The sequence below is a fragment of the Python bivittatus genome, unplaced genomic scaffold (genome assembly GCF_059951505.1).
Source record: "Python bivittatus isolate LINGU-HERP-01145 unplaced genomic scaffold, Pbiv_v1 ctg000350_np1212, whole genome shotgun sequence".
NCBI lineage: Eukaryota > Metazoa > Chordata > Lepidosauria > Squamata > Pythonidae > Python > Python bivittatus.
Window position 1 is genome coordinate 26,226,939 of NW_028277074.1, and position 11,698 is coordinate 26,238,636.

The 11,698-nt window shown below is 39.8% G+C and overlaps 1 protein-coding gene across 6 annotated transcripts; it reads right to left on the minus strand.

Moving 5' to 3' along the window:
• Positions 1 to 228: 228 nt before the first annotated feature.
• On the minus strand, positions 229 to 8,262 carry MID1IP1 (MID1 interacting protein 1). Of its 6 annotated transcripts, none has more exons than XM_088144773.1 (2): positions 8,155 to 8,262; positions 229 to 5,002 (listed from the first exon to the last, which is right to left on the minus strand). In XM_088144773.1, exon 2 carries the CDS (start codon positions 4,709 to 4,711, stop codon positions 4,196 to 4,198), a length of 516 nt encoding a protein of 171 aa, XP_088000899.1. In that variant the 5' UTR covers positions 4,712 to 5,002; positions 8,155 to 8,262; the 3' UTR covers positions 229 to 4,195. The 6 variants fall into 6 exon arrangements, with proteins under 6 accessions (XP_088000899.1, XP_025027562.1, XP_025027563.1 ...); XM_025171794.2 differs by lacking the exon at positions 8,155 to 8,262 and adding an exon at positions 7,885 to 7,985; XM_025171795.2 differs by lacking the exon at positions 8,155 to 8,262 and adding an exon at positions 6,215 to 6,235.
• Positions 8,263 to 11,698: the final 3,436 nt, after the last annotated feature.

An 11,698-nucleotide genomic window follows, 5' to 3' on the forward strand; every position in this document is an offset into this window, starting at 1 on the left:
GTTTGACTAGGTATTTTATTAAATGTATTATTTGTACCCCTGTTCTTATGATGGAACTGCCTAGGTAATTTGGTTATGCACATCTTAAATCTGGAAAAGCCAACCATTTTCACTCATAGCAATTGTGCCTTGAACTTTCCAGTGGTTGAACTTTTGAAAGTTTCTGCCAAGAGGTTAAACCTTGGAGCAAGGACTCCAAGGCAAGTAACAAGATCAGGACACTGCAAATGACAGAGAAACAGTTTATTTGGACAACAGCATTATTAGTATCAGATTAGCAGCCAGGGAGATAGGTTGAAGAGTGTTACAACTGAAAGTAACTTAGCAGCAGAAACAGGTATGAGAGACTCTTTAATCAAATCTGAGAACAATTCAGGGGACCTTCTATACATGCCAATTCACTGATTAATAGTGCATTTATATGCATGGTTACTTAGAAGTCCTACTGAGTTCCACTGTACTTACCCTTATGATAGTGAATGGGATTGGCAGTTTCAGTTTTGAAATGCTTACCATGACTTAAAAAAACCTTATTGTTTTTATATGCACAGATAAAAAATAATCCCAAGACCTGGAACTGAAATTGTGAAGTTGCCTCAACCTATGCATCTTGAATATGCTCCAAGGAGGGTACTTTGAGGGACCATAGCACAGTGGTATATCACACCCTTTTTCATGCATATCTCTCAGGGTCAATTAAGGGCATATCCAATTTGTTGGTTAAATGTTAAAAGCCATAAACAACCAGAGTAGACAAGATTTTGCCATAAGGATTTTCCTATGTTCCTATGATATATTACGTACATAAGGATTCCCAAGAAATGGAATCCTTAATTAAGTGCATTCTTAGATTTACTTCTATGCTGGACCTTCCTCTATGGGAACAGCTTACCTGAAGGAGTAATGGATGGTTATGAACTACCATTTCACATTTCTCACAATATCTTGGAATACTTAATGGAGTTTTGCTCCAGGAAATGTAAAATAATTACTTAAAATTCTTACATAATGGCCAGGATATCATGAAAAAATTAAAATGGATTACACTTGCCTACCATCCTGCCAGAGCAATTCCTCAAGGATGTCAATTACTGAAACTGGGCCTTAGCACAAATATGAGAAAATACTTGCCGCAAGTCCCAGTGATGTACTATTATAACCAGACTGATCTTGATAGAATTATTTGCGCTATTCTTGACATTTTTAGCTTGAAATACAAAGGTAAATATGAACTCCTGTCAATTATTAAAAGTTTAAGTTTAAAAACATATTACCCTTTTTTTTTTTAAGAAATAGTAATGATGAGTATTTTTCCAGGCAAGAAAAGGCCGATAGCATGATCATGCCAATTTAAAAGTAATACCAGAGTTTAATAGGACTTTCTCCTTTAAAACTGGGTACAAAATTGCAGGTTTAAGGATGTATTTCATGGAAAGCCATCACAGGTCACCAGTTATAGCCCTTCTACTTGGAAAACCTATAAATTATGTATTTTATAAATAAAGTTTTATAAATATTGTTGTGTAATTTTAATATGTATGTTTTCTTGGGATTTTGTGGGCTGTGAAAAGGAATTAATTTCATAAACAGATATTCCAGGCAGACAATACTTAGCATAAAAAAGCTTTGTGAAAGACATTTAAAGATTTGGGCTGATGACACACAACCATAAACAGGACAATAGTATCAAGATGCTAGTGACATACAGATTAGGATCCAGTCTCTAATCTGCTTGCTCTTGGATCCAGTAGAGTGTCAAAAATAATAAAATGAATGCATGACTTGTTTCAGTTACATGGAAAAATATCCTGTAAGTCAAATGGGCCTGGTGGATCATTCAATTTTTTAAAAATATGTTTACAGGAAATCTAGGTTTCATTTTATACCATTTTATTTTTAAAGTAATCTAGAAATAGCTCTTTAAAGAATGTATTTTCTCAAACTAATGTTTACCTCTCACTTAGCTTTGGGCAGTTTGTACCCTTCATCTTTTCCCCTCCATTGAACTATAATGTAACCCAGTGTAGTGCATATGCAATACTGTAGTACACCATTTTAAAAAAAAAGATGAAAAAGGTATAGTTGCATTCTTCTATCTACCTTTCTATGTTTTAAAATTGTATGGTTTGTAACATCATCATTTAAAGGTACCCTTGAAAGGACCAATCGATAAGCCTACTATATAAAGAAGGTCTAAGAGGATTGCGGATTAGCCTAGGATCTTATTAATATAATTACTCTGGACTGGCTGTCCAGTCTAGATAGAAGGAAAAATAACTATGCCTATTCTTTTAGTATTATTTCAAGGACAATAAAAATAAAATCTTAATTTAAACTTAAAGAATGGCATTGACTGTAAAATAAGTTACATCTGATAAAACATTTACCCACAATATCTATAGCATACAAAATGTTGGCAATTTAAATTTGATTAAGTATTAGTAAGAATTTAGATACCTTCTTAAACAACAAGGTTTGAAGTATATACTGTTTGAAAAACAATTCCTTAATATGGATAGGTAATCTTGTAAACCTTGGGGGTGCATAAATAATTTTCATCTTGTTTTGATCTACTACAAAATGGGTACTGATTTAAAAATTACAGGATCTGGCCTACTTTGCATGGGGTCAGAAATCAAGCAAGGTTGAACCTAATTAATATGTGGATGGGAGAGTAGGATGGAATTCCAAGGGTGTAGGACTGACTAGGTAGTCTGAAAAACATCTTGGAAAAAGGTACTGACAAACCACTTTCATACTACTATCAAGAAAACAGGAGTTGAGTTCAGCTTGAGTTGTCTTTACCTTTAAAAAAAAACCCAACAGCACCAATATACATAGAGGTTTTCATGGAACATAACTGAGTTCTAAGAAGTACTGTGACACAGAAGAGGGGTTAGGCTGAAGACACATGATACAGCTACTTCGCTAAAGGTCTGAAGATGCAGCGCCTGGACAGAAGATGCCCTGAGAAGCCCTATTTGCATTACTTTAAATTTAATCAAAGAAAGCCAGGATATACATGAATTAAACAGTCTAATTTGGAATATAATGCAATGATCATGTGCTCCACAGAATAAGAGCTGTGAACAGACTATACTGCTCCTACAATCAATTTGATTTAAGTTGATTTAAACGATTTAAAGAGTAATTTCAGTTGCTGTAAAGAATACCTACAGTTGCTGTATTGTAAACATTAGCATTTAATTCAAGTGGAGCCATAGTATACAAACATACATCAACTTTAGTCAATATATTTTCTTATTTTAGAATATATTCCACATCTGAATAAAAAAGTTTAAATAATCTTCAATACATGTACAACAATGGGACCCTTTATCTTTCCACTGAAATATGAGTGCACATTAGGTAACTGGTTCTACCCTCCACTGAAATATGAGTGCACATTAGTTAACTGGTTCTATCCACTGCAAAAAATATTTTAAGTGGCATATTTGCAGTTTCATGCAAACCAGTATGCAATAAGGAAAGATAAGTGTTGTATCTAAAGATGAACAATAACTGTTCACCCTATATATTAAAAAACATATTTAACTAGTGTTAATGTACATCTTTGTGCGTTGGTAAAAAATAAGACATCTATAGTTCTGACAGCATGCAGAGAATTCTTAAGACTTTATATACATACACCCACACACATATATATATTTATATTACAAAATTAGTGCAAAATTAGGAAAGAAGTGATACAATCATCTCTACAATTGCTGCCACCACATGCACTTGTGCAGTTTCCCAGCAATTACAAACGCACTCTTTCAGTAACTGGCCTGGGCCATTATACATCATTCTGAGTCCTTAGAATCTGGAAACTTTATACTTGGCTGCCTAGTTATGCCTGCTAGTCCAGGCAGAAATTTATCACCCTGCCTCCCTAAAAGTTTATAGTAGTCAACAGTAAAATTCTAGAATGAAAAGTCCTTTTTACTTATCTTTGTATTCTTCTCTCCAAGACACAATTTTTTTATACTGCATCCTATGCTTACTACTGACCTTGATATACTCCTTTGTACATTTTTTTTCACAAACTTAGTTACATCTCCCTCACACATACATACTGCATTCTTGCTTCCATTCTTCCTTAGCCCTTTCCAAATGCCTATTTCCCCCGTTTCTGATTTTACTTCTCACCCCAACAGACAGGCAGGCAGGCTATACTTTCCCCCTCCCTGATTCAGTGTCCCCAGTTGTTGACTCCAATCTCCTGCTTGTAGCGGTTGGTAAGTACATTGGCCTTGCGGGTAAGTTTGGAGAGCACTGTGTGCAGCCCACTCAGGTGATAATGAAATTGCTTCTCTAAATCCTCCTCCACCTCCTCATCTTCAGGAATCCCGCGGCTAATGTCCATGGCGCCAGGGCTTCCATTCAGCTTTTCCTTCTTCCTTCCAGTGGTTTCCTCATTTGCCTGCTGCAGCACACCCCATTCAATGTCGTTGCGAATGGACTTGAGCAGCATATAGTGGCTATACATATCTCTGCAAGAACAATAGGTACTGCCGTTGGGGGTCACCTGGGCCTCCCTTTCTCCACAACCACCCCCTGAATCCAGTTCATCCAGCATGAGGGGCACATCCCGAAGAAGGCTGGGCACCATCACTGTTTGGTCCATGTTGTTAACAGCTCCGATAAAGCGGTTCATTGCATTGAAGAGGGAATGTTTTTGGCTGTAAGAGTCACAGATCTGCATCATCTTGACTGCTGGGCAAGGTGTACTGTGAGCAGAGCAAACTCTCTGGCTGTGATAGAAGCCAGGTGAGAGAAGTAATCTAAGGAAGCTCTAGCTGGTTAGATGGAATCAGTGAGAAAAATTGCCGCCAAGCAGTTAAGTTTCTTTGTTTTCCAAAAAGAAAGATCACAGTGTTTTCTTTCCTCTACAAGAAAGTTCTTTCTCAAGGATTAAGCGGTATTTCTCCAATTTTCCTCCCCGAATGTTAGTTACAGTGAAGGCTCAGCGTAAGAAAGCCTCTGCTGCAAGGAGTGGCTGTAAAGGAGAACAAAAGATGGCGATTGAGACCAGCCCAGCGCCTTGCCCCAAGCCCTTGCCGCATCAGCTCTGGCTGCCCACTGGTTCAAGCACTCCCCTTTCATCTGGTGCCTGGCTCTTTTAAAATCCCCAGCTTTGTTCATGGTGCTCCTCCTCCAATATAAAATTGTATTAATTTATTCTGTTTCTATCCATGAAATAAACTATTAACAGTAAAAAAAGAAATCCTCTTCTCATCCGGACCTTCCATGTACCATCAATACACTCCCCCTTCCCGAATTAAACTGAGCAGACACATTTCTGTAAATACACGAGGAGTTAAAGGAGAGCACTTATAAGCACAACCAAAGCACCGAAATAACCACAGCCCATCTTTGCACACGCAGGGACAAGCAGCAGAACCCCATTCAGAGAGATTAGAAGGCAACATGCTTCTCCTCTGTAGCCATTTCACCCTGTTACCTCCTTTTCCACGTCGCTCCAACGCTAGACTTTTCTTGCCGAGAACCCCATCGCAGTACCTCGCCCTCCTTCCTTGGGAATGCTTACATACCTACACATGCGCGCCTCTTTAACAGCGCCTTTGGACTGCCAGCTCCACCCAAAGTGAGTAGAACCCCGGCTTGCCTCGCTTCTGCTTTCCTCCCGTTCAAACAGAACTTCCTCCAATGCATAAGATGCGCGGGGGGAAGAGTCTGAAGTAACTCTTCTCCTGCCGATCCCAAACACATTACTCGCAAGACGTGAGAAAACCCCCGATCTACTCGAAAGAATCGTCTCGCCGCTGTTTCCATTCAAAGCAGCAAATGGAATGCAGCCGAGGGGCTGAAATAAGCGCGCGCGCGCGCGCCCGCTCTTGCACTCACCGCGAGCTTCAAGGGCTGGCTCACTGATGGCGGCTAGCCGGCTCCGGGCGCGTCCCAGTGCCCTACTGCAGTCTTTCGCTCTGTCCCTACCTCACAGCAGTATTTATAGGGCGTATGTTAAAATAAGGTGTTTCCAAGGGCCACCCCCTTGCAGTGAAGCAAGGCAAGAACAAAAAAAAAAGAGAAGAGGCTTCTCTGACTCTCCAAGTGACCACATGTAATACCGGATTCTGCTAGCAGCCTCGAGACGTAGCTCCGCCTCTTCACCAACCTCCACCGGGGAGGGCCCTATGCGCAGTGGTATTGGTTGGGGGAGGGGAAGCTGTCAAACAGAGTCTCTCACCCCACTATGAAAGCCAAGGGAAATCTTTGCACCATCCCCCGAAGCAGGAGTTAGCTTGCTCTTCGTCAGATTCTCAGGCTGTCATGGAGGAGTGAGTAAAACAAACACGACCGGGTTTGCTCTCCTCTTACAACCCCGCTTGTGGGAGCATCAAGACCTCAATGCTCTTCCAGCCCCCCATTGCGAGGCAACCAGCGTGGCTCAGAGGGAGAGAGAGGGAATAAAAAAGATAAACAGGTTATTGAAACCAGCGTCCCACATGCTGTGTGATCGCTGCCGAAAAGCAACCAAAAGATCAAAAATGTTGGCAACTGTTAGAGGCAGTTACCTTAAAATACACCAGGCAGCAGGACAAGTTCCGCAGCAATGGAGGGCAGGACGTTTTCTTTCTTTTCACTAACAGCTTCCCCTCTCCTGTACCCCTTTCTTGCTCAAAGGCAGCTGGCGGAGCGGCACCCTCTTTGCACTGGTCTCTTACCAGGCTTCAGACCCAGAGTTTATGTTAGGGCCAGGACCAGTCTTAGGGCTTCTCTGACACGGTAACAAAAAATGCCGAGCCTGGTGTGACGGAGTAATCACACCTGGCTCTTAAAATCTTGGGACAGTCGGAGAGTATTGCTGCCTCAAGCAACTGCCTTGAGGATTTACGCAGTCCCGTGAAAGGAGCCCATGAATTGTTCCACGAACAATTTCTAGTCTGTGAAAAGTGCTCTTTAAGCGTGAGGTCATTCCCCTTTCCTCGGGTTCAACTTCAAATAAGATATGAGGCAGGTGTCTGCGGGCAACTTATTACTATTTTAAATAAAATGCAGCGGCAACTCTCCTAGGGGATGGCCTAACCCTTCCCGGTTGCTAGTTTCCCGAAGCAAATTGCCTCCCGGGGGCTTTTATCCCGCAGGGGAAATATTTGGGGTCAGAGTGCAAATGATTCGGGACTAGACTGCAGAACACACGAACTTCTATTCCTTCTAATGTGGCCTTAATGGGGAAATATGAAAGGACTGCAGACTCTTCTTTTCTAAAACCCTCTTTACTCTGATATAAAAACCTTTAAATTCTATCTTCAGCCCTGACATCGATCTGTGCAGTGTAAGGTTTCGAGAATATTATTAAATTGCTATTAGGCAGATTTTCTACGGCCAAAAATATCGAGAGCAGCCAGCCAGTTGACAGAACATTTGTATGGATTATTCCCTTCGCGAGGGGCACATCACATTCAAGTTTAAGCCTCTTGCCACGCAGGATGGAAGGAGAGCGCATATTTTCCTAAGTATGCACTTTTTTACTGGAGGATAAACCCTGTTTCCGTGGGACGTCTTATTCCAGTTAAGTGTGCCTAAGGATTTACCATCATTTCTCAAGCTCAAATATCCTAGACACGGGGATCTCGGTTGATTTTCCCCTTTATAACTCTTTCACCATACTACACCAGAGCTGCCCAGGATTTATTGCGCATTAACAAAAAAATCCCTTATCAATTTAACCAGATGAACTAGCGTATTTCTGCGTTAGCGGCAGTAGCATGTGGTGGCTTGGTTGTTTTTGTCGCCTCGGAGGCCTATTTCGAAGGTCAAATCTATTTGCTTGATTCGTATCACAAGCAAGTCTCTAGCAATTGGGCGGGCATTCCGTCGCTTTTCACGCCTCAGATGCGTGAACACGACTCTTACCAATGCAGACATTCCACTTCCGCGAGCAGGCTCCGCAGCGGAGCGGCCTCGACGGTCTGCAAGCGAACGCCTACAACTTTTCTTCCCTTCCTCCATCCAGAATGACAAAATAGAGACTATAAGCCGCGAGAAAACACGGGTTGGCGCGCGATACTTTTCGGGGCAAAGGAGGTCACGCGCACACACAAAACCTCCTCGTGCCACCTCGCGGAGCTGAGGCCGTCAATGTCCGACAGTTACCGGCCTGCCGGGATCACCCCACAGCCTTACCTCCAGCTTCAGCCAATCGCTGTGCGTTCTGCTAGTCAGACTCCGTCCGGATATGCTAATGAGCGAGTCTAGGCAATGCCCAATCAGAAATAACACTTCCTGTCTCTTTCTGCTCCAGCGCCCGTGGCAACAAAGGAGTGGCAGCTGAAAGAGCAGCGTGAAGGTCTCGTGGCGGGGAGGGGAAGAGAACGGGAGTGAGTGTGTTGCCCTGACAACCTATAAACCACAATAAGCCAAAGCATCGGGACATAATGGCTCCCTGTCTTTCGCACACTTTATACCGCTTTTTCTGGAAGGAAGAAAAAGGGATAAAGGCTCTTACAGTACTTGAAGCCAGTACATCATGCTACACCCTCGCATCTATTGCAAACAGAAAAAAATGACTAGTTTATTTCTAGGCAAACTCCTTTAACGTTATTAATTTTTTTTAATCACCTAAATGTGTATTAAGCTGTACTGTAGGAAAATGCAAACCATAGTGTTTACTAGTTGCTTTAGACACAAGTGGTCTATTGGGAAGTGCTCCTGCACAAATCAAATTGAAATGAAAATAAGTGAAAGCAGATTGTAATTCATTGTTTTATATTGCATCATTTTTTTACCTTGTGGTAAGTCATTTGATTAAATGTAATATTATCATTATTATTATTTCAATGAGAATTGCCAAAGCTTCCTTTAAAAATGACCCCTTTGTTTCTTTCTGTTTGTTGGATTTGGATTTGTTGAAGATTTGTGCTACTAGTTCAATTTTTCAAAAACAACAGGAAAGTAAGAAAAGAGGTTGAAGGAAAAACTTAATTAACCAGTTATGATCTCCTGAATAGTCTTGAAGTTATACAGTAACAAAGATTGAGGATAAACAATACATCATTACCAATGCATTAATGGAATTTTAAGAAATCTTTCAAAATGTAAAAAATAAAAAAAGGTAGGATATAGTACGGGCAAGGAAAGAGATTGTCATCTTCCAGCAATGTTTGCTTAATTTTTCCACTAGTATAGTAATACTTATTGCAGAAGAAGGCAAAGCGAACCAATTTGGTAACAAGATTGCATGAAAGAAGTCACCAGGAGCAAGGACATCTTTACTTTTAATCCAGGCAAAAATAAAGTTTGCTTCTTTTTCCTTGCCTAAAAATATGTGCATGTCCACACACTTTCTTAACCACAGTATGTACCTCTTCATATAGTTTGGGGAAATAAATGGTTTGGTTAGCTGCAGTGTCATATGGGTATATATAAACTCAAAAGGTTGTGACTGTCTTTTAGAGAAAAAGATAATCGAGCTTATTTTGTCTGATTCAATTCCTTATACCCTATTTCTTTTTCCAAAGCAGCACAATATTGAAATGGCATAACATTAAAGAGGGTTTTGATGGTTTGATTATTTCTATACAGGTAGTCCCAGGTTAAGAACGCCCAGTTTAACCATGACCGATAGTTAAGAATGGAGCCTATTGTAGCAAAATTTGAGTTAACTACCCAATGATTTGAGTTAAATACACAATGGATTGAGTTAATTACACAATACTACTTTTATAGTATTACACAATAATACTGTTCCAGCTTACAAATTCAACTTAAGGGCAGACCTTGGGAACGAAACTCGTTCTAAAACTGGGGACTACCTATAATTCAAAATAAGGGGAAAATTGTAAACATAAGTTTCTGATCTTAAAAACAGGAACTATTATGATCATGTAGAGATATTGATAGTTACTTCTTTCTAAAGTTGGCCTAAGGATGTTCAGTTGAAACTGATGTCATACATTCAACATTTTTTTGACTTTGACATTCTTTGGGAGAAGAATAATGCTATGACAGTCTTTAATGCTTCAAAGTAGGATGTAGTGAGGAAGCTCACATATTCATTGATGATGAATGCCATTTTTCAGGGGACTGTTTTTAAAGAGAAGACTTTGAAACTTGCCTAGTAATTGCAATAATGATTAAACTATAGGGTATCTGGAAGGGTAGAATGAGAGTATGTTTGCACAGGAGCATTTAGCAACCCCATAACAATGCATACGAAGTAATAAATAAAAGAGTGATATGAGGGTGTAATTGTTTTAGTGGCCTTCAGCAGAAAGAGTGACTTTGCTTATTTAAAATAATAAAAACCTGTCATCACCTATGCAGTCGCTATATAATAATAATAACGGTGGCATGGATTTACTATGTAGTTTTTTCCCCCCTTAGGACATGCTAAACAAGAATAGCCAAGAAAAAGAAAAAGAAAAAAGAAAGAAACCTGCCCACCAAAGTTGGAGGTGCTTGTCTTTCATAATTAAACCTTCTCTGATAGGAAATAGGGAAAGTGTGTTATCCCTGTATAAGCCTGGAACATTCCTCAGGAAGGAATACAAAAAGGACTTTGTGAGGCAATTACTATCAGGGAAACTGGAATTGTTGTAGACTTCTATCCTAAACTAGACTGGTGCCCTCCAGATGTGTTGGACTGCAACATGCCACAGTGGCTATGCTCCCTTAAATCAGTGGTCAGCTAGATTGGTTGGAACTCACAATTGCATGCCAATCTGGTTTAAGGACAACAGGATAACAACAACAGTACCAACTCACAAGTATTTACTAGAATCCTAAGAAATAAAGCCACAAATTCATATCTAGGGCTAAAGGTAGGTTTCAGATCCAAAAATGTTGGATACTGTTAAAATATCTAGAAAAGAGAACTCTGAGGAGCACCATAATCCCACTCGCCCAACTCAATTGATGGTTCCTAAACTTTTAAAAAGCTGAACACAAATACTGTATGATTGTTGAATGCAGATGAAATTAAGCTTGTCTTGGACAGCTTGACCACATTTCTTTCCAAAAAAACTTTCCTCTTTCCTAAACAATTCTTCCATTAAATATCTTACTGTTCTAAGTCTAATCACTGAAACAAGAGGGGAAATGGAGAATGTGTGCCTGTCAGTACACAACTACACACACAAAGATGTTTTATTCTCAAAGTTGCAAACAGCAATGGCTGCCAAAGGACAGAAATATTTTCCTCTTTTTGAGATGGCTCCCTATGTATACTATATGCTGATGACTGTGAGGAGAAGTTCGGCTCTTAAGTAATCAAATCAAATCAAATCTTTATTATGATCATAGACCAGCATAAGCTCTTAAGTAAAGAAAACATTTTATTTGGAGATATAATGCAACATTTTAAAAATGTCTAATGTGAAGGCCAGGAAACCCACACTGAATTATCCCAAATAAATATTTCTTCCCTGTTGAGGAGCAATGGTTATTAACATGAGAGTCTCACTTTCTCCTCTTACATTTTATGGACTTGCAAATCTGCTGAAGGTAAGGAGGATGAAACAACCAGATGTGAACCTTTCTTTTTTTTCTCCAGACTTTATTATTTATGTAGTATCTTCTAAAGCACTGCTCCTTTTTCATTTGCCCCTTTCTTCTTCTAAGTTTGAAATGTAACATTACTATTATTCCTTCCTTTTTATGCCAATCGTAAATCCTTGTAGACTTTTCCCCATACATCACTATCCTCTATTTTTAGAACAGTAGTGTGTAA

Bases quoted from the DNA above. Each gene is read 5' to 3' on its own strand.
- MID1IP1 (XM_088144773.1), bottom strand. From the start codon at position 4,711: ATGATGCAGATCTGTGACTCTTACAGCCAAAAACATTCCCTCTTCAAT.